Raw genomic sequence first — 24,280 nt, 5'->3', positions numbered from 1 at the left:
ACCACGGGGCACGGAGCTGAGTCCTGGCACTGCTCCCACTTACTTGTACCAGGCTCCTCACTTTCATCTATCCTATCCCATCTCCCTTGGTCAACTCTTGTTCTTTTCCGACCACAGCGGTATTACGACTTTCTAGGCCTAGGGAGTCTTTCACTTTCACGCCTTTCGTGGCCCTTGTCTTTCTTTCGCTGATATTTTCATTTTTCGCAGTGTCGGATGCCTTCCAGGTTTTCTCTCTGATAATCACCACCATCACATTAACACATCTCATTTCTCCTCTAATGGATGGCGTCAAGAAAAACATCCAGCTGTAACAGTCTGCCAAATATGCTACAAACCCTGACCCGCAGTAAAAACCGGATAAAGTGGGGAGTAATAGAAACGAGCCCGGTGGTATCACAGCTCGCTTCTCACCAAGGCAGTCCAGGTTTGATTCCCGGCCAATACGTGTGGGATTTACGAAATGAAATGCCACGTCCTTTGGGTCGGATTTTACATAAGAATGGAGGTCCTGTGGCTTATGATCACAAAAGTAAAAGTCACGTAAAACTAAGCGTATTTACTTTTTAATAGAAAAAAATTAAAACAACATACAAAGCGTTTATGTACCACACTTGATCAGATTGGCCGTGGGAAATTATTTTCATTGTTACAGCAGTGTTCGAAATCACCATTGGCGGTAATACATGCTCGGCACCTTCGGAGAAAATTCTCTTGAATCCGCCTCAGTACCTCGTTGTTTTTGATTGATGTCTTGAGCAGCTTCCAAGACACATTCCCGGAACTCTTGCAGAGTGTTAAACCTTAGATTTCATGAACCCCCAAAAGAAGTAATCTAAGGGGTTTTGATCGGGACTTCTTGTCGGCCGATCCATCGCTGCGGATAGGCGGCGTCCAGGTGACGGCGCACTGCGTTGGTAAAGTGCGAGGGTGCTCCATCATGTTGCAACCACAGATGCCGACGCGTATGGAGTGTAACATCCTCTAGTAGTAGCAGTGGTAGAGTGCCTTCGAGAAACTGTAGATAAGATACCCTAGCCATTCTGAAATAATATCTCAGATCCTCTGATAATGCTCCCCAAGATCACTGTTCAAACATTAATGGGAAAACCGAACCTGGTTGTGTGAACCTCTCATTACATGGGGCTTGTTCTCCGACTACACATGCGTGTTGTCAAAACTGAAGCTGCCATTTCTCGTAAACGAGACCTCAATTGTGAACAAAATATGATTCATGAAGTCTTTGGGTTGAGGATGGACCTTTTCGCAGAAGGCTATCTGCGGTACATAATTTCTTTCCAATAGTACTGAACACTCTGCAAATGATACTGATGTTGCCGGTCTTCCCGTTATGTTTTAGGACGGTCCACTCCTACAACTGCCGCGATTTGGCGAGTATTGCTGCTGGGAGTCCTCTGCAGTAAATTCTAATATGCGGTCCTCTGTACGAAGATCAGGCTTCACGCATGGGCATGGCGTTTCCAATGTCAGCTATTCCCTGTAGGTCCTATACCTGCTACAACACTCCTCACTAGAAGACACAACAAATCATTGACTGATAAACATTTTATTTTTTAGCATCTGGCTTTTAGTGCCTGGAGTGTCCGAGGATTTATGCTGTGTGAGGGTGTTGCCTGTTAGTGTAATTGCACGATCTAGAAATTGGAGAAGGTGCCATCGAGGCATTTTCCTGAAGATTAAAATGGGAAACCATAAGAAATCATTTTCGAGGATAGCCAACCGGGTATTCGAACCCAGCAGCCTACCGAAGTAGCTGTAACTAGTCGTGCTGAAACGCACTGACCTAACCTGCTTGGTACCTTCTTCCAGACATGGAAACGCAGCTCCATATATGGACATAGTTTAGGAAAATACGTAAACGCATCACCATATTTCATGTTGTAAGACAACGAGTTTCCCCCCGAAGTGTTACATAAAGTAGGGGCAGCAGCTGCTTATAGGACTTGTTGAAATGATATTGCACTCCGTACTGATACTTCGCAGGAAAGTTCTTGAAAAGCAACTGGAGAAGATGCTGCTCTGTCATATTGTACCGTACCCAGGGGTAAATACCCTCTAGGACGATGCCTCCATTCCTGTATGAACATGCGACTAACTCAGGGTTGGGCAGAGTGTGGGTTGGTTGTCGATTGGGTGAGGATAAAAAGTCGAAGTTCTACTCTAAATAGCAATCAATGACAGGAAATGGAGGTATAACACGAATGAGAAACAATCATAGGGGGTAAGATGGATTTATTAATAAATATCCCCGATCAAATCACACGAAAACAAATTGAATCAAGAAAAATAAAAATTTGTAAAAAAATAAACTCAAAGTATAGAAATAAGTTGAAATTAAAAACGTTAATTGAATGATTGTACAAATTTGACATTAAAAAAACAAGTTCAACAAAGAACATTTATATAAATCAAGACTGATTTTCTTCTTATAGTCCAATGTTTATGTTGTATGGCAACAAGTGTACGCAAACACTGCCATGTGGTATTTCCGTATGGAGTTTCACACTATCGCATCCCAACGATACGGTTTCAAAGTTAAGTTACTCCCGAGAGTCGTCAAACTATTTCCGTAAAATAAAAGTTACATAATAAGAAAAATTACGACGGAAAGAAAAATAATTAAGACGCACCGGACGCTATGTAAGTTATGCAAAATACTAGGGGCAAATCCTACACTATATTTACAGCAATTCAAATAATCAAACTAAACATATATATATACATCGGATATCGAGTAAAGTCTTAAATGCTACACTGCTTCTAATGTGAATCCCGGTTCACTACAAAAGATCTAGACAGAACTAGATAAACCAACGATACTTCAGCACTCGGGCTGTTCCCTTTAACAACAACGAGACAAGGTATACAATCATAAATAATAATGTAAAACCATCCTGTAAGGGAAAAACATATAAATAATCCTTGATATCATGAAGAAAGCAATGGGCAACATTGCCTCCTTCTGCTGCGTTTGAGCGCTCAACAGCGCGGTCATCCGTCATGTACTTCCGGGTAGATTACGAGCTGTAAAGAAATGTTGAACTCCACTATGCTAAAGATTGGATTTTGTCTCCCGAGGCCGCCACAAGGAAATACTGTCTCTTTCACATATATCGATAACACAGGCCAGGAATCAGCTTGCCATGAGATAACGCCCATCATCGGCTACACGGAAACTCACGTATATTTATTCCTTCTTGGCATGCTTGGGCCATTTAACAACATCAGACTCAATAGTCTGGAATTAACACTGTCCATTCTGATCACAATATACACTCAGAAGACACTAGGCAGGCACACACATCTGCACAATACTCTTTATCTTGTCAGGCATACCATCAGCCTGCACCAATACATTATAATTCAGCATGCAATTATTATCTCATTATTCCTCATGAATCCCACTGGTCTTTCCACATAATGAGACGCAGTTCGAGTCCTTGGCAGACCATCAGGCAAACAGAATCCAACTTAACTTTAAAGATCTTATTTTAACAACGACGTTCTGCAGCTCCTTCTGGCAGCTTCAGTAAAACCATGCATCATGCAAAATAGCTATACCTGTCTCTCTGAATAACCGAAATAAAATGAATTGATACGTGTTTGACGTAATATAAAAATGAACTTGTCGATCTAGCCCTTCTAGCATATATTTAAGGAAAACTCGGAATATCCTACGCTAAGTACTATATTTACAACAATAACTGATCCTATCAATCCCTCATTTTCCCAAACATCTACTCATAAAGCAAAATGAAAATAAAATAAACATGCATTATTCTCGTATCCGAATCTATCATAGTAACAAAATTAAACAAACACATGCCGTCAGGCTTACTTTAAATGAAAATTAAAATTCTATCTACACTGCCCTAGTACCTTAACATAACTTACATATCATGCCGTAAATAATACATGCGTCTTACTTTACATGACTCTCGGGAAACCAGGATAGCAGCTTACATCCCCACTGATTTATGGGTCCACTCCATGTTAATCACAGCATTAACATGTGGGAATGCACTTCCTTCCTCTACAGGCGTATCCATCATCTTGCTGGAAAATAATTCACTGGAACACAGAAGACTATTATTGATAATCTCTTCGCTGCTTAATGCTGCGAGCCGCAATACCCTTTCTTTTACCAGATCAGCTAACACACTGATTCACATATATATAACACACTTCACTTAAAGGGTAAAAACACAGTTTAAAAAGCAGCCCACGGTTCGGTACGGAAGTTCCACGCGAATACGCGCCCGTCGCGAAATAGTGAAACAATAGCACGTTTCCACTACACTTGTTACTCAGCGGTCACTAAACACCGTCTTTATCAATTGAAAGTAAACTCTGCCAAAATTGTACTATTTCATTTACTCAAGTACATTAAATTATTGCGACTGCACAATTTACAGTATCAATGATAACCAGTTACTATTACTGGAATAACACCAGTCACAGAGTTAATGCATCCGCACTATTCAAATCTTTACCACAGAGATACAGAGTTGGTACATCCGTACTGCTCAAATTTTTACTACCGAATGACGCTCTCCAGAGCTAGGGTTATTGAGGAGGCTTCGGTGACGCCAATAATGCTGGGGTTCCCGGGTGTCTGAACCAACCACCAATCAGAGAGTTCGTCATGTATGATGACATAATACTTATTGTAATATATTTACAAAACACAGTTCAAACACTAGCAAATCTCTTCCACCAATTTTTATAATACATTTCCAAATATATCTGACTTCAGAAACTGTGGAAAACCGATCTCTTACAGAAACTGACTTTATCCACAGAGCACGTTGGTCATCCTGGAATTAATATTTGGCGCGGTGTAGCCTCCAGGTTTGCCAAATCCTTAAGTTCCCATTGGCTGAAATTTATTGCTTGGTCAGCATCTAATCGTTGCCTACGAGATAAGTACAGGCCTCTGCATGCGCGGTGTTTTCAAGCACTAAATTGGCAGAGCAGTAGCAGTTCAAATACCGCCGCTAGATGTCAGGCGAGCCCTCCATTCTTTAGCACGATCCCAATTGGCATTACGAGAATAATTTGCACATAAAAGCACATTAAGGAGGTAAAACATTGAGTTTTGAGTAGAAAAGCGATATTTCTATGATTTCTAATAAATAAAAATAAATGTATCACACAGTAATTCAAGAAGAGCTCATACAATCACGTCGTATAATAGCGACCGGAAAGATCACATCCAAGTAGAAATGAAAATACTCCACTGTATATTTAAAACCACTTCAGTATTCACATAGCAGGATTTAATATTATGAAAACTTCACTTACCGATATGTTTCTTGTGGTAATTGCGTCACGTCGTGTAGGCTACATCTACAACTTCATAACTTTCCTGTTGAGTGGCTTAAAACTGTACTGCTTCGCACGACCGTGTTTGTCCGTCACTTTTCTGCCAACATTGTCCAATAGAGGATTCAACAACTTGATGAGCAAAAGAGAGCAAAGTTTATCATTGTCACATTCACTGCATTTCAGTTCATTAAAAACCGGGCGAGTTGGCCGTGCGCGTAGAGGCGCGGGGCTGTGAGCTTGCATCCGGGAGATAGTAGGTTCGAGTCCCACTATCGGCAGCCCTGAAAATGGTTTTCCGTGGTTTCCCATTTTCACACCAGGCAAATGCTGGGGCTATACCTTAATTAAGGCCACGGCCGCTTCCTTCCAACTCCTAAGCCTTTCCTATCCCATCGTCGCCATAAGACCTATCTGTGTCGGTGCGACGTAAAGCCAATAACAAGAAAAAGAAGTTCATTAAAAAACCTGGTTTTACAGTACTTAAACAGTTTTGCTCTAACATTTCTTCTCGGCTAAAGTGGAATAGCATTAGAGCAAAAATCCACAAGAAGTAGCACCAGAGAGACAAACGATGGCTTAGGGTATATAAGTCCGCCTCTATCTTGTCTCTGAATCAGCATATTCAGTGGTGCGTTTGTGCTGATTGTTGTGAGCATGTCCAGGCAGTGATCGCAAGTTGTGTTCTCTTCAGCCACTCTTACAAGATAACCACATACAAACGTCACGGATGCTGCTTTCAACGTTGTTGGACAAGCTGAAAAAAAATAGGAAAGAAAATTTTTGTTTCAAAAAACATGTTAACATTGGAATTAATATAATGTGATTATTCGTACTTACTACTTAAAGGGCGCATTAATATTTCCATCGCAGCATTTGGTAGCTGAATTTCTGACATCTCCATCTGAGTCTCTTTATGCTGAGTTCCGAGCCAATTTTGTGAAAAATTATCAGGATTCATCTCGATATTTGCATGCATAGATGCACGTATGATTCCACTTTTCAGCGTGGTCTCAATTCCATGCGTACAAGCACGAGCATCCATCATATCATTAAATCCTCCCAATTGCCTGAGGTGACTAAAAAACAGTTCAATATCGTCACTGGAGAAATTTCGCGTTAACACATAGTGGAAGCCCATAGTTAACAAGTACTTGATACATGCAACCGTCGACTGTGTAGTAATGACAAGAGCACGGTAAGTCTCCGTACTTAACGTCTCATTTTTGTTTCTTCTTGCGCCCTGAAGTTTCTCAATATAAGGCAAAAAGGTATCAGTTAGCCATTCAAGTCTTTCATCACTAACGGAAAAGAAATGCAACTTATCAGAATTTCGTGAGAATAGAGCATGAGTTCGATTGCAAACATCGTGGATATCGAACCACTTTCTCATTACATTCATGAAGTGTACCGTAGCATTAAGACTCTCCTTATCGGGAAAATGTTCACTTGCAACAGAACTACAGGTTTCCAGAGCAGCTGTAATTGAGACTGAAAATAAAAGTTTCGCACGCTTAACGTTCATTTTCTCAAAATTGGAGGGGTATACCATCTTTCTGGTCAAGTAGCGAACTGGAGAAAAAATTAAGTTCCTCTGTAGTCTGTACAGAGTTTTTACGTGCTTTCCTGAGATTTCTTTTCCGTCATCTTGAAATGACTTTTCTAGAAACTGTGACCGAACATTCTTGATTATGTGACTTTGATCATAGCTCAGAAATAGTTTGCGAGTTTCATCTAAAGGATGGGCCGTTTCTGGTTTAACATGCCCACCACATAACTTTTCATACATAGACACATTCACTTTGGCATTATCGGTCACGATTCTCAACACCGTAAATCCTATTTCTTCTACGGCTGCTTTTACTTGCAGTGTTCTTCTTTGGAGCTCAGTTCCGTCCAAATTACAGCAAAAGAAAAACGCCACGGGGATTCGAAATCTTGCTGCCAGACCTCTGAACATAAAGCAAAGCAATCTGTTAGCTAATTCTCCTTCCGTAGCAAGTTCATTACCCCCATGAAACTGGTCTAATTGTCGATCATATATAAGTTTAGGCTGTATTGCCATTTCGTCGATAATAAGAGAGCCAACCTTTTCCTGTTCCGTAGAAAGTGTCTGTAATTCTGCTTCCAACCTATCTTTTATCTCCTGTGTAACTCCTCTTTCTCCAGATGATCTGCCAATATATTTCATTAGCGTACTTTTGTGTGGCAAATGCAATATTTCCATCTGCCTAGCAAATTCGTAGCCTTTTGGCGATTTCCTCTGCCACAGAACACAAATTTTTATAATATCTTCTGTATACTGTATCTTTTTCTTGCCAAATGCCTTCAGTTGTTCAAGTAAAAACGTAGCTTTCAAGTCCTTCGCTTCACTAGAAACCTGAAGTGTAGCAAAGAGTTTATCTGCATACAATTTTCTCTTTCGTTTCTTCACTTCAGCAAGCAACTTCCTATTCTTGCACCTCAATTGTTTTATGATAAGGTTTTTCCTTTTGAGAGTACGCGATGCCAGTTGTCTCGCATTTACCTTAGTTGTGGAAGTTGACTGTACTTTATACTGGGGGGTCATGTCAACTTGGACTGAAAGTGAGATGGCTTTTTCGTCTTCTCTTTGCTCTACTTGTACGTCATGTGAAACATTTAATGTTCGCTACATACTACAGATTTTGAGGAAGGTTGCCACATGCTATTTTTCTCGTCACCCCGACGAGAAATAACTTTGATCCATTTTTCTTGTAATTCTGCATTTACTGGGAACTCGTGGAAAGAAATCCCACTACCTTTCTGCAGTTTACTTTTGCAGAATGGAACACAGCAATAAACCATTGTTTATCACGTGCAATAAACATCCTGTGAATAGAATGTTTACAGTAAATAACTCTCTCGGCGCCAAATACAGAACCTTGTATATTCATGAATATTCATAAAAAATTATCTTAATTTTATGTTTAAATAGAAACTATGTACTCACCACAAGCTGAATACACAAATCAACGCTTTATATAATTAATTTTAAGGCCTATATCACCTAAAAACTCACTAACTTAACTTTTTGTTCACTATTTCCGTATAAGTCTATTTTAAACAGTGGAGGAGTAACACGCAGTCTAGCGGCGAGTCTGGAACTAGAACGTATTGCACGCTGCATAAGCTGCCACGCGGAGGCCTTATTACTAATCACGTAGGCAACGATCTAATACACGTGTCGATCCTTGCCAACGCTTGGGTACGCTATCCTATCTCACGGTCATACGGAAATATGAATCAACATCCAGCGAACCACTGTCTTGCTCAACATCCGGTATCAACTATCTTAGGATACGATGCTTTAACATGTTAAGACTGTAACTTTTATGAATAAATTTTACATATTTGGTCAAATAATATTCCAATTATTATTATGGGCCGGTAGGATACGGCTCAATATGTGTTTTCCGAAAATCCAGGGACTGGTCCTGATGATCCCCCAGAGCTGTACTTACAGATCAGATAGCTGTAAAACAAATAATCCTTGTTAAAATGTAACCGTACTTGTGTTATTCTAGTATTTAGCAGAAGATTACCTGGTTGTACATTTCCTCCAAGTTTTTAGGAATTTGTCCTTGAAATATCTCTTGCGTTATGCCTATTTATGACCCATCTATGTTTTCTTTGGGGAAGGAATACCTCGATTTATGGCATTCTAAATTATGCATTACACTGACATATTTCAACGAGTTCTTGAATTGGGTTTAGATATTACGCGCGCGCGTGTGTGTGTGTGTGACGTAATGTATGTTTTACTTAAACTTTCGTAAGAAATGTACTCATGCATTATTATTTGTGAGCCTTCCATGCAATCGTTCGAATTGTTCTCCGTAAAGAGCTATATAGGTTGTATTTCCCGATGACTAATTCAGTGTACATTAATGTTGTGCACAGTTTGCGGTTTAGTAGTTGAACAGAACAAAGACAATTTCATTCCCTACCCCGTAAGCAATGTTCTCAATTTTTTGCCATTTTTTTTAACTTTTTCTGGTTCTGATTTAGCTTACCTTATCTTGGGTGATGACAAAGCTTATCAAATGACAATTTGCTTGTAAACGCCGGTCGCATCCGGCACGGTTACAGATTATGCGATCGCTAGTGGCACGGGTCGCATGCGGCACGGTCGCATCTGGCATGCCACCGTTGGGGTCCGGAAAGGCGGTGGAAGATATTTACACTGAAATACGATGTAAATGTGTAACTGACGATTCTTTTGAAAAAAAGCTTTTTAAAATACACTGACTGACAGAGCAAATGCAACACCAAGAAGGAATGGTCAGAACTTTATGCCAATTGCAGGGTAGACTGACGTCACTGAGGTATGCTCATGATGTGAAATGCGCCGCTGTGCTGCGCACGTAGCGAACGATAAATGGGACACGGCGTTGGCGAATGGCCCACTTCGTACCGTGATTTCTCAGCCGACAGTCATTGTAGAACGTGTTGTCGTGTGCCACAGGACACGTGTATAGCTAAGAATGCCAGGCCGCCGTCAACGGAGGCGTTTCCAGCAGACAGACGACTTTACGAGGGGTATGGTGATCGGGCTGAGAAGGGCAGGTTGGTCGCTTCGTCAAATCGCAGCCGATACCCATAGGGATGTGTCCACGGTGCAGCGCCTGTGGCGAAGATGGTTGGCGCAGGGACATGTGGCACGTGCGAGGGGTCCAGGCGCAGCCCGAGTGACGTCAGCACGCGAGGATCGGCGCATCCGCCGCCAAGCGGTGGCAGCCCCGCACGCCACGTCAACCGCCATTCTTCAGCATGTGCAAGACACCCTGGCTGTTCCAATATCGACCAGAACAATTTCCCGTCGATTGGTTGAAGGAGGCCTGCACTCCCGGCGACCGCCTCAGAAGACCACCATTGACTCCACAGCATAGACGTGCACGCCTGGCAGGGTGCCGGGCTAGAGCGACTTGGATGAGGGAATGGCGGAACGTCGTGTTCTCCGATGAGTCACGCTTCTGTTCTGTCAGTGATAGTCACCGCAGACGCGTGTGGCGTCGGCGTGGAGAAAGGTCAAATCCAGCAGTAACTGTGGAGCGCCCTACCGCTAGACAATGCGGCATCATGGTTTGGGGCGCTATTGCGTATGATTCCACGTCACCTCTAGTGCGTATTCAAGGCACGTTAAATGCCCACCGCTACGTGCAGCATGTGCTGCGGCCGGTGGCACTCCCGTACCTTCAGGGGCTGCCCAATGCTCTGTTTCAGCAGGATAATGCCCGCCCACACACTGCTCGCATCTCCCAACAGGCTCTACGAGGTGTACAGATGCTTCCGCGACCAGCGTACTCTCCGGATCTCTCACCAATCGAACACGTGTGGGATCTCATTGGACGCCGTTTGCAAACTCTGCCCCAGCCTCGTACGGACGACCAACTGTGGCAAATGGTTGACAGAGAATGGAGAACCATCCCTCAGGACACCATCCGCACTCTTATTGACTCTGTACCTCGACGTGTTTCTGCGTGCATCGCCGCTCGCGGTGGTCCTACATCCTACTGAGTCGATGCCGTGCGCATTGTGTAACCTGCATATCGGTTTGAAATAAACATCAATTATTCTTCCGTGCCGACTCTGTTTTTTCCCCCAACTTTCATCCCTTTCGAACCACTCCTCCTTGGTGTTGCTTGTCACTGTCAGTCAGTGTATTTTAATACTTCTTCTGAAAACTGAGGCGTTCGGGTTCAGTGACGCCGACTTTCGGGGCAAGCCGTTTTCTGCCCCCCCCCCCCCCAAATGATGTTAGTAGGGCAGAGTGTCTTTTAGACCTCACCCCCCCCCCCCCAAAAAAAGAGAATATTCTTCTCCTAGGTGATAAGTTCCTTTACACTGAAACGTGAAGTTCGGGATATACACAAGGAGGCTGCTAATGCGTTAAATCTGGAGAAGGTGGCAGATCATTTTATATCAATAAATGAGATTAGAAAGCGGTAATTCCTTCATTTCGTAATGGAGACTGCTAAGGCGGTGCATCTGGTTGTAGAGCTTTACACATTTCGTATCATGAAGTGAACAATACACAGTAATAGAACATTTACTTAGAAAATGTATTTGTGAAGCACGTTCTAACTTTTCTGTTTACTTGTGGTTATTTTTGACAACTCCGTACATAAGATTTATTCAGAAAATGTACTTGAGAAACAAGTCCTATTATTGTTCTTTTCCATTGTTTGATTGTTAATATTGTTAATACACTCATGTTCATAAAAAAACAGAACACCTTGAAAGACTAGCGATAGGAAGTTCATATTCACAAGACATGTCCATTAGAATGTTATGCAAAAACTATTAAAATTTCAGTCACCTAGGTTCAGCATGTGTCCTGTTGCCTAATAGGCACTGGGTCCTCCATGGGCACTGATAACATGTTCCATGCGTGATGGCATCAACGTGTATATGGCGCGAATAACATTCTGGGCTATAGCCATTCATGCTGCATTCACCTGGGTCCACAGTTCATCTTTGGTGGTTGGCATTGGGTCACAGCGCCGCACCCGTCGTTTCACCATATCCCACACATATTCTATTGGCGACAAGTCCGGTGATGGTGCGGGCCAGAGCAACAGTCTGACATCCTGTGACAACAAGAAGGCACGTGTTCGTGCAGCAACATGTGGTCGAGCATTGTCCTGCTGAAATATGGTGTCTGGGGTGTCGTGCAGAAAGGGTATGGCTACGGGGCCCAGGATGTCATTCACGTAGGTCAAACTGGTCACAGTGTCCTGGACAGGTACAAACTCTGATTCGTCGTTGTAGCCAACAACAAACACCCCACACCATAAGGCCTTGATTTGGCGCTGTATGTCTTGTGCGAATGCACTCAATGTGATGCCTCTCCCCATGTCTCCGGCGAACCAAAATGCGGCCATCATTTTCAAACAAACAGAAGCTGGAATCGTCCGAAAACACTATCTGCTGCCATTCCTGTCCCCAGTGAATTCGTTTTGTACACCATTGTATTCCAGCATGTTTACGCACATTTATCAAAAGTAGGCGGAGAAGTCGACGACATACCGGTAACCCAGACCGTAATAAACGGCGACGGACTGTCACTCTTGATAGTGTACGATGTGTTCCACTGTTCCGCCAGAGCCGAGGAGGACGCAGATATCTCCTACAATGCCATTCGGATTAGGCGTCGATCTTCTCGAGGGGTTTCCTAGGTGGTGCGACCAGACTCACCTGGTCGTGTTCTACGGCCTTCTGTGAACCATTCTGTACACACCCGTTTCACTGCCGACACACTTCGTCCCACATGAGCAGCAAAATTTCCCGGATGGATGCATCACGTTCTCTCATGCCAATAATGCGACCTCTTTCAGACTCACTCATTTTACGATACGGTTCTTGCATACGTCTGCGAGGCATCCTGCACGTCTGCTCCGGTTTATAGCGACAACGAGAGCATCGGGCACATTTTACCAGTCGGTGGTGGTGCGCCGAGATATCGACGTGGACCTTGAACCTGAGGGCCGACATGGTTCAAATGCTAAAAATTTCTTCAGAACATATTGCATATGTCCTGTGAGTACGAATTTCCTATCTCTAGTCTTTCAAGGTGTTCAATTTTTTATGAACATGAGTGTATTATCAAACTTGGTTAATTTAATCAAACTGTGAACTCGAAGGAATGACTCTCTTAATTGTAAACGCAGCGTTAAAGTGAACTTCGTTTTAATGATTTCACTGAATAAGGGAGTGAGTACAAAGTGTGCAGAATTATTTTCAAATAGATCTCGTCTCAGACCGGTAATGCTTGAAAGTGCTCACACATGCCAGCCTAGTGTCAAAAGATTTACCGACATGAAAAGAACTTCTGTGGGGAAAAAAGATAATGGACATAAAACCTCATTTTCAAGTACTTTATTATCCTATTATGAACTTAATATATGCTTTACCTGTGATAGTTGTATACTGTCCTTCGTGATACAGATCATGGAAGCCAATTTGCAAGTAGTCAGTGTAGTCTGCTCCAAATATGTCCGGTTTCCGAGCGAAAAATTTCCGTACAACATCCGCTTCCCGTTCGGAATTAAGGACAAGCAGATGCCCACCTTCTTTTGCACAGATAATTACAGCATCCAGCCACGTAACAGGGTCGGTGTGGAACTTGTAGTACCCCAGACCGTCAAAGAATTCGTAGTCGGCAGGAGGAGAAGAACCTACAACAAAACCAAACGTTAATGTTAAACTGCATGATGAATGGGAGAGTTCAAGGCGTACGATTATTAATAATTATTTATAATAATGGGTCAGAACAAGAAGCGACCAATATCCGCATCCGAAAATTAGAGCGAGCGTTTCACTTGACAAAAAACATCTATAATAAGATGATGCTGAGTTTCAGAATCAAACTAAGACATTACAGCACTGTTGTCAGAGCAGAAGGTTTATATGCTTCATAATAATAATAATAATAATAATAATAATAATAATAATAATAATAATAATAATCGTATGGCCTCAGCTACCGTGTGCGGACTTTCCTATTTGACGCCATGTGGCTGTCCGCTCGTCAGTTTCGACACGGCCGACTTGATGCGTCGCTCTAGCTACAAATACAGTAGAGACAGTACGCAACACTCAGCGAGATATCGAGGGACAGCTATTAGAGCTCTCTCTAGTGGGTAGACCTGAGAACTACTGATTCTGCCATAAGAGCACGTGCATTTGTGTGTGAAGTTTTTGGTGTTATTTATGCGTTTTCAGTGAGTTGACATAATTAAATAGTAGCGTGTGTCATTCCTTGATATCTCCTCTCAATTTGAGGGGAAAGGTATGTGCTGTGTTTGGTTGCAGTAACTATGAAGTAGAGAAGAATGCGCGGTCTTTCTTTCGCTTACCTCGTGACAAGAAAATTTAAGTAATATTGTGATTACATATATATTCTTCCAGTGACAAAGAGATTTTTATAGTACTTCATAATCTTCTGACCTGCTCGTCCCATATTTTAACTGGCTTAAAATATAATACTCATATTTTATTGTATAGTGCAGCAATTAGCCTTCAATACCGATGTGTTGTTGTAGGTGTGATCTGTGGGTTTTGAAATGTCACAGAAGTTATTTGGATAAGGTGTACAAATAAGAAGGGACGTTACGCTTATATAAGAATTATAAGATCTGTTCAGATCAGTTCAGGCTAGCGACTTTAAAAATCCTCGACTATACAGCCAAGGGTATGTTAATATTTTTACTCTAATTGTACGCAAATATTCCTCAAAGCATCACAATCGACAACATTTTCATTCTTTTCTTTCTTTTATCCCTCTTCTCGGAGTAAAGCCAGGATTTTATAGATTTTCTTTCTGTTATTAGGCTTCATGTTAAGAGGAAAATAGTACAGCTTTTAAATGGTAATTCATTGCATCATGTGTGTAAGGAATGTGCCGATATTTTTATTGGCAAGTGTCTTAATGTGGTGATACAATGTTTTTTAAAGAGAAAAAAGACAAATTTAACCGTAAAAGTTCAGGCAGGAATGCTAAAGGAAAAGAGAGTAATGCATAAATGAAAGATCAACACATAACACAGCAGTCCATTTCACATCTTGTTTATATGTATAATTTCAGTCTTTAAATAACAACCTTTTAAATAATTCTTCATTAATTTATCCAGAATTGCTTTAGCAACTTCGAAGTTAATATCTCAATAACACTTTCGTTCTAGACGTAATTTATTTATCCATTTTCGTATATGCATTTCCATTGATATTTGAATTTAGCGCGACCTTTCAGGTCAAGACACTGGAGCGCCACCGTCGAATTGTCTCCCATTTTAACAAGGCAAAATCCGTAAGTGTCGCGTATTGTCTCTACTGTATTTGCTAGCTAGGAGCGCAGCGAGTGATCAACGTTCTGGTTTACTCTAGGCCCACTAGATGGCAGACCGAGTAAACCGAAACTACTGTGACTATATATGTACAGTGTGGCCAAGGCTAGTCCAGCCGCCATGTTTTAGCCAAGTGCTCAATCAGCTGATAGATGAAGGAGAGTGATATTATTATTTCAATAAAGAATAGAGTAGGTCAATGTTTTAAGATGTTATTTATTTTGCTTATCCTGTATGTATGGCCTATCAGTATTTGTTATATTCAGACGTAAGACTTCAAAATTTAGAGTTATACGAGGTTTAGGCCTACAAGTCACAATTATTGAAGAGGTTAGAAATTCTGTGTTAGTATCTAGGCCAATCATAACATTTATATTATAATACATATGGCATAATATAGTATAGTCATTGTCTTGAATAATGTATGTGATGACTGTAAAGTCAGTTACATTTTTGCTATTTGTTTTACGTCGCACCGACACAGATAGGTCTTATGGCGACGATGGGACAGGAAAGGCCTAGGAATGAGAAGGAAGCGACCGCTGCCTTAATTAAGGTACAGCCTCAACATTTGCCTGGTGTAAAAATGGGAAACTACGGAAAACCATCTTCAGGGCTGCCGACAGTAGGGTTCGAATCCACTATCTCCCGGATGCAAACTCACATCTGCGCGCCCCTAACTGCACGGCCAACTCGCCCGGTCATTCAAATTTAAAAAAAAATTATAACATTACCATATATCAGGTTACATGGTTTTACATATCAGAATATACAACTCAGTATCATAAAACTATACAGAGAAATGTACTTTTTTATATATGACTTATCGGTATGTATATAATCTGAACACGCGCAGAAGATAGAAAATAATATGACTAGTTAACCAATGGGTAGACAAAATTGTGTTACCTAGCTCCATATTTATGTTAACGTAATATAAGTTAACGTAATATACTGTACCATTTTACTCGTGGTACTAATAGAAATAATAGCGAAAACCTGCTACTCTTTAGTGACGAAAACAAGCAACTGCCGTGGTCCCCGGGTTGTGTATAGTGCTTCTTTAATGATGGCTACGGTTTGATCCCCGCAACGAGGAATTAAATATTAGTATCACTATACAACATACCTATCGTTTGGAAAATACTACTTGTTGCTCGGTGAAAACAAGCAGTTTTCCTGGTCCCAGTGCACTGGTATTCAGGACTCAATTATCGACCACCTGCTGTTCGATTTCCGTGATGTGCGACTAATTCTGTGCCCCGGTTCGGTTAGTATTGGTAGATATCTGCTGTATTTTAAACATTCTGTTTGCTACTATCGGTTTTGCTAATGCATTGTTATCACTGTTATCAATAGCTTCTTTTTCTACCGCTCTTCCCACAACTGTGGGGTTGTGGGTAGGAACTGCGTCACACATGTAGATTTGGTCCTGTTTAACGGCCGGATGCTATTCCTGACGCAAATCGTATATGGAGGGATGTAATCACTATTGCGTGTTTCTGTGGTGATTTGCAGTGTGGCATGTTGTCTGAATATGAAGAGGAGAGTGTTGGGACAAACAAAAACACCTAGTCCCCAAGCTTGAGCTATTAAAATGCCCCACCCGACCGGGAATCGAAACCGGAACATTCTGAACCGAAGGGCAGTACGCTGACCATTCAACCACAGAGTCAGACTATTATTGTTATCATTATAATGTAAGAGAACTCTCAATTTGATGCTAGGCGGCACTTATAATCACGTCCTTTAAGAGATGAATAGCCATAAAAGTTTGAATTCGAGAATATATCAATCATAATACCTCATACGGTGAAAATGAATGAGACTTACAGTAAATGATCGGGAGTGACCTTTCTTGCATGTTTTGTTAAGTACAGTTTTCAGTTAAAACAGATATTTTCGGGGATACTTGAAAATTTGTGAAAAATAATATAATCGTGAAAATCTCTGTTATTTTCCTTACACGATATAATCGCACAAAACTTAAAATGACGGAAATTATATTCTAAACAACTTTCGTTATGTACAGGTTTTCGATACGGCGAATATTAACACAGAAATATGAATTTACTGTCCTGGCCTCTATAAAATTACTAACACATTTTGTTATTATTGTTACCATTATAATGCATGAAACAACTCTTCTAGTTGTTGGGAGCGTCTTATAACGTGCTGAAAACAAGCAATTGCCTAATTTCGTTTTAAAAACCTTTCCTGATCTGTTTCTGCAACCATAAGCATAACAGCCTGGCGTAATTTTCTTCAAAACTCAGACCTCGGAAATACGTAAATAGTAAATTCACACACATTTCTTAATTAATAATACTAAATAATCTTCCGTGTTTAATAAGAACATATTTTCGGTGTATTAAGGTCAAAACAGGTAGCCTGTACTTCGCTGAAATTACATAAAGAGTAATCCTATCCTGTGCTGAATACATACATTTAAATCAGCTGACGGGACATTTGGCTAAAACATGGCGGAGCCAATCAGAATGAAGCACGCGTTGGCCACACTGTACATATAGAGTCACTGTGACCGAAACTCTCTTGTGCGTCTGTGCACGGCCGACTGGATCCCTCGTTGCGCTCCTAGCTAGAGCGACACATCAAGTCGGCCGTGGTCCGTGGCTTCAGAGACTCTGTGCAAGAATCGAAAAGGGCAAGTCAATCAGCTACTTAGAACAGAGCGCAGGCTGCTGCGAAAGATCTTGGACAGCAGATGGGTTGACGGGCAGGTTCGACTGAAATCCTATAAAGAACTATACTGCAAGATGGAACCAATAATAAGAACAATTACAAAGAGAAGATTGTTGTTTTATGGGCACATCTTTCGTATGAATAGGCCTAATGACCGGCTCACAAAGAAAATCTGGAATTTTCTAAAAGCAAAGGCATCCAAGTTGAGATGGTTCCAAGAGTGTGAGAAAGATCTGAGAAGAGGTGTGCATTACGGAGGATAAAACCAATGACAGCGTTAGTTTCAGAATGACGGTGAAAACCTATCAGGGTTTTATGGTGGAGAAGAACCCAGAAGATGGTGGGGCCCTTCACCACAGGAGCGAAAGAAAGCGCTGATCGATAGGCTCAAGAGATACTGGCAAGATGTCAAAGCCGGCAGACGAACAAGATACAGACACTGTTAACACGCAGTCCATAGAGGCTCAATTCAAAATAACAAAAACAAATAATAACAATTATAATACTATTATTATTATTATTATTATTTTAAAGAGGCCTAACAACTAGATCTCGGCCTTTCACCCTAATCCGGCTTGTAACGCACGACGTGTTCACGAAAAGTCAGTGGAGCAGTCTTTCACATATCCCCAACCGATAATATTCAATATCACTTTTCCAAGTTTGGGTGAGGTGGGCGAAGTACTCAGGCTGGCTTTAATTCCAGGCCAGGGATATTACTGTATGACCGATAACCTTCCTGCCACCAGATGCTGGTCCTAAAGAAAATTCTTCCCGAAATCGGTAAGTTTCAAATTCGATATCTGGTTCAGAGTGGAGTAGCTAAACCAGGCTAAACCACTGCACCAGCGCGGCCCTATTATTATTATTATTATTATTATTATTATTATTATTATTATTATTATTATTATTATTATTTAACGTCGCACCGACACAGATAGGTCTTATGGCGACGATGGGATAGAAATGGGCTAGGAGTGAGAAGGAAGCAGCCGTGGCCTTCATTAAGGTACAGCCCCAGCATTTGCCTGGTGTGAAAATAGGAAACCACGGAAAACCATCTTCAGGGCTGCCGGCAGTGGGGTTCGAACCCACTATCTCCTGAATACTGGATACTGCCCGCACTTACGCGACTGCAGCTTGCGAGCTCGGTACAGGTAGGTCTTATGGTGACGGTGGCATAGGAAAGGCTTAGGAATCGGAAAGAAGCGGCCGTGGCCTTAATTTAGGTACAAACCTAGATTTACCTGGTGTGAAAATGGGAAATCACGGAAAACTATCTTCATTGGGGTTAGAACCCACCATCTCCCGGATTATTATTATTATTATTACTATTACTATTACTATTATTATTATTATTATTATTATTATTATTATTATTATTATTATTATTATTATTATTTATTTATTTATTTATTTACAGAGTTTACGCCCACATTGGAGCACTTAAATCAGACTACAACAAATTTGTCTTCCTTTTCTTCTCCCAAAAATTCTTGAGTCTGGTTGACCTGGCTGCCCTCTCCGCATCCGTTATAACATATTGTTTCCTCTGTACAGTGGTCAGAGGAAGCCTGATGCATTTATTCTTCAAAATACTTTTCTCGCCTCTTTAGACTTTAAACCAATTGTTTTTTGATTTACTATTCCAAAAGTAATTAAATAATTGTTTTAAAACTCTGTTATCACTTAGTCGAAATATATGACAAAAAAAGGCAATTCTTCTTTTTCTCATCGTGTCTGTGACGGACTCACTTTCCCGATAGATAACCTCATTCGGCAACAATCTCCACTGTCCATCCACCTGATGTTTCTTGTTTATGATCGTCCTGAGTATCCTTCGATCAACTCGTTGTAAGCGTTCTGTTGTTGATCTAGTATTGAGTTTAAATAATGTTTCACAAGCATAAGTTGCTTCTGGTTTAATAACAGAGTTATAATGCCTAAATTTAGTATTAATCGAAAGACATTTATTTTTGTAAGTAGGCCAAGTTATCCGTTGTGCCTGCTTCAGTTTATATATTCTGCTCTCTATTGATGGTTTTTCATTGCAATTCCAAGTGAGATTTTCACCCAAATATTTAAATGTACTTACAATTTCAATTCGTTTATTATTATTTAATAATAGCTCTGAATTTAAAGTTCTGAAAGTAAGCATTATTATTATTATTATTATTATTATTATTATTATTATTATTATTATTATTATTATTATTATTATTATTATTATTATTATTCGTCTCTGTAGTGAAGTGGTTAATGTGATTAGCTGCCACCCCCGAAAGTCCGAGTTAGATTCCCGGCTCTGAGACGAAATGTGAAAAATGGTACGAGGATTGGAACGTGCTCCGCTCAGCCTCCGCAGGTCAGCTAAGTAGAGGGGAGTTTGACTCCTACTTCAGCCATCCTCGAGGTGGTTTTCCGTAATTTCTCACTTCTCCTTCAGGCAAATCCCGGGATGGTGCCTTATGTAAGGCCACAGCCGCTTCCTTCACTCTTCATTATCTATCCCTTTCAAACTTCTCATCCCCTCACAAGGCCCCTGTTCAGCATAGCAGGTAAGGCCGCCTGGGCGAGGTACCGGTCCTCCTGCCGACTTGTATCCCTCGATCCAAAATCTCACGCTCCAGGACACTGCCTTTGCGGCGGTAGAGGTGGGTAGCCTCGCTGAGTCCGAGGGAAAAACCAACCCTGGAGGGTAAACGGATTAAGAAAGAAAGAAAGAAAGAAAGAAGGAAAGAAAGAAAGAAAGAAAGAAAGAAAGAAAGAAAGAAAGAAAGAAAAATTATTATTATTATTATTATTATTATTATTATTATTATTATTATTATTATTATTATTATTATTATTATTATTATTATTATTATTACGGGGTTACCCGTGGAGAAGAAAGAGGTTAAAGAATGTGCGGGCTTGAATGGGTCTAACTACGATATCAAGAATTGATTTAAAACTTTAACAAAGGTTATATTTCTTTTAGAACAATTTTTCACAACAATAACACATCAGGTACAATGACAATCTTCAGAACAGTCAAGGAAAATACAAGGTTAGAGAACTTTACAAATCCTGGGCTTCAAGCCCCTCGCTTCAAAAATTCCTGAGCTCCCAGCTCAAATTTACAAAAGAGCACAAATTTCTTCAAGGGCAGAAATCCCTTAATTCACAGAACCACTCGTTCCCCAACATACAATTTCGAGCCTTCCAGAGGCACTCGTTAATCTTACAAAAACTTTGAAAAAGAGCGAACCGGCTCTCAGTTCCTTACTGCCTACTCAAGACAACCTTACATCAATCTCTTGCCTCCCAAACCACCATTATAAATTGAACTTACTTTACAGGGGTATTTAATACCAAACCTACTGGACCTTCATGGAAAAAGAATAGGTTAGATAACTAGCCCAAACACACTGCGTTCCAAGATAATGAACACTAAAAGTCCTAAAGGGCTCTAGGCCGTAGAAACAGGGGTTATTCCCAAACTACTGAGGTGACAAGTATAGAAATTACTTTACCACCTTAATGAAAAACAGTTATAAAACCTAGTCACCTCAAACCAAGATGAAGGAGAGCTCGAGAGGGTAATTCACACTCTATCCCCGATTTACAATTAAAGGGTTAACGAAGTTTTTACATTAGCCGAAAGATGAATTACATTTTAGAAAAGTAGGTTACATAGTTAAAGACGCGACCTTTCCCTCGGATTAAACTGCGGAGGTTGCAAGAAAGAATAAAGTTATGTGGCCATTACCTTGTAGATGTTCTAGCTACCGACGAAAGAGGCCGTCCGCCTCCTGCTTAACACACACACTCAGATAGACGACGATCAATTGGCCAAGAAACGTAAAAAGCCGCAGTTTATAAACCCTCAGGGAAGGTTCGAGATCATTTAAGACTAAACCAGCCACACCCTCTCAATTTTATTGGTTGAGTTCAAAAGTAACACACAAAATCGAACAGGAAGCCTATGATAGGTGGAAAATTAATTACAGAAATTAGTGATTGGCTAGATTCAAAACTGGCGGAAATAAAAAGGAAGTATTGCCAACCCAAAAATAAATGAACATAGATCAGTTATGGAAAACCTAGGAATACAAAACTTCTTTAAATTATAAGTTCTTCACCTCATACCAGGGTGCATGATCATAGTTTTAGTAGTGCCATCTGTAGAAAAATGTCCAAACTTCTTGATGTAGAACAAACAAACAATGAGAAATTCAGTCAGTTTAGGAAACTTCACAATAACAAAATTACTTAATATTTCGGTGGTGACATCTTCTGATTAAAGTTCTAAGTTCCAGTTGTATTAGTTTTGACTTTAGTTCGATAGAGGGGTTCATTTAGGCGCTAATTTTAAATGCGTGGCGTTGAGGTGTACCTCCCGGTACAATGATTATTATTATTATTATTATTATTATTATTATTATTATTATTATTATTATTATTATTATTATTATTATTATTACTACTTAAGAGTGATTCGAAGATTTTTCGTAACGTTAGTTCTTATGTTGGAAATAGTTTGAAATGTATTCTGGACAACAATGTACATTCGAAAAGAGAAACCTACTATTGAAAGGATTACTGTTTTAAGAGGAAGTACAACTAGCCAACCATCCTCTATGTAACACTAATCAGAGAGAAGAAAAAGACAAGGGCAACGAAGGGTGTGAAAATGAAAGACTCCCCAGCCCTCGGAAACCTGATAGCGTCGGGGTCGGAAAAGAAGAAGAGTTGACCAAAGAAGGTCGGCTAGAATAGATGAAAGTTAGGAGCCTGGCACAAGTAAGTGGAAACAATGCCAGGACCCAGATGAGGACCACGTGATCACCAACCCACCCTCCCAAAGTTCAGAGCCCCTGGGGCCCTGCTATTGAAAGCTGTTACCTCTAGGTCCTAGTGCGCTGGGGATGATCGGTAATGTAGAGGAGTCGTTGCTGATTGCCGATGCGCGGAGGATTACAGCACTCGTAGTTCCACATTTTTCTTTCAACTGGTCCACTGCCAGGGTAACCGCTTCCTCAGACCGCACCTCTGCCTATAACAAAAAATATTTCATTGGTGTATAAAGATGCTTAAGGAAATCAAATGCAGTTACATGATAATTAAGTTGACCTCCCGAGGCTGAGGGGACCCCGTTCCGGCCCTCGTACCGTTTTCAAATTTCGCGCAGCCAATCCACCAAGTACACACAAACACACAAAAACCAAGAACACACAGCAATACAGACAGACGACACACTGACACAAAACACTGACATTCCACTCACATCCCCTCTCTCCCCCAAACCTTATCCCGAACCCGGGACTGAGATCCCATCCGTCTCACAAAGGGCATGAGCATACAACCTCAACCAAACACAGACACTCCCCCCCCCGCACGCGAACCAGGGACCGAGACCCCATTAATCTCGCAACCGGGCACGGGCATCCACCAATACACAGACACTCCCCACATATGCTCCATCTCCACTCAACCAGAAACCGAACCCAGAACCGAGACCCCATTAGTCTCTCAACCGGGCACGGAAACACAGTCCAAATACACCCAGGCCGAGAGGAGACGTAAAAAACCTGCTCTCAAGTGTAAGAAGACACCAACACATAACACCATACCAACAGAGACTCGAACCCGCACCTCCCACATCCCAGCACTAATCACACAATGCTCGAATTGCCTGAATCTAAATAATTCAGCAGCTACGTGCTCCGAACCCACCCGCTGCAATAGGTGTGGCGGCCCGCACCGTCACCCTGATTGTAAGGTGCCGAAGGACCAGGCGAGTTGCGCAAACTCCCACGGCAGTCATGCCGCCTCATTCTCTGGTTGCCCTTTCATTAAAAAGGCAATTAAAGGACACTATACCTACAACACCTACACCCGCACCCAAAACCTCCCCCATTGTTAAGCCTGAATATCCTGCCACCCTCGAACTCCAGTCATTTCGCCCAAGAGTACACAAACCAGCCCAACCAAAACACCTCCACTCTCCTTAATATACTCCTGTTTAGACTACTGTCGGCCCAAAGTCAGCCCCCTCACCCCCCCCCCCCCCCATGCCCAACAGACAGCTAATCATAACCTACAAACCCACCCATCAATAAATCCCGTCAAGCAACCATGAAACAGTCCTCACTTCCTAATTAAAAGCACTGGAACACACGGAAACCGAGGTAGGTGCACCGCAAACCAACTGCCCAATTACTATGCTGTTTTTCAAAATTTAACACCGTACATCCACACTAAAAGTTAACATTCAGTGTGAGTCACTGCTAATACGACGTCGGTAAACACCCACTGCATACTTGCAAACCGGGCGTGGTTAACTCCTGGATGAATGACCACCAAGTCTACCACAGCCGACA

The 24,280-nt window shown here is 41.3% G+C and overlaps 1 protein-coding gene across 1 annotated transcript in view; it reads right to left on the bottom strand.

The window, feature by feature from the left end:
- The window catches only part of LOC136872372 (hemolymph lipopolysaccharide-binding protein), a 40,240-nt gene that overhangs the window by 3,462 nt on the left and 12,498 nt on the right, over window positions 1-24,280 (bottom strand). The window contains exons 3-4 of the mRNA XM_067146183.2: window positions 22,803-22,953; window positions 13,281-13,544 (exon numbers count right to left, since the gene is read on the bottom strand). Of these exons, the coding sequence (XP_067002284.2) occupies window positions 13,281-13,544; window positions 22,803-22,953 (415 nt within the window). The remainder of the gene's footprint in view (window positions 1-13,280; window positions 13,545-22,802; window positions 22,954-24,280) is intronic.

The sequence above is a fragment of the Anabrus simplex genome, chromosome 4, assembly GCF_040414725.1.
Source record: "Anabrus simplex isolate iqAnaSimp1 chromosome 4, ASM4041472v1, whole genome shotgun sequence".
NCBI lineage: Eukaryota > Metazoa > Arthropoda > Insecta > Orthoptera > Tettigoniidae > Anabrus > Anabrus simplex.
The sequence above is the reverse complement of the archived record's forward strand: the minus strand, read 5'-3'. Positions and strand labels throughout refer to the sequence as shown.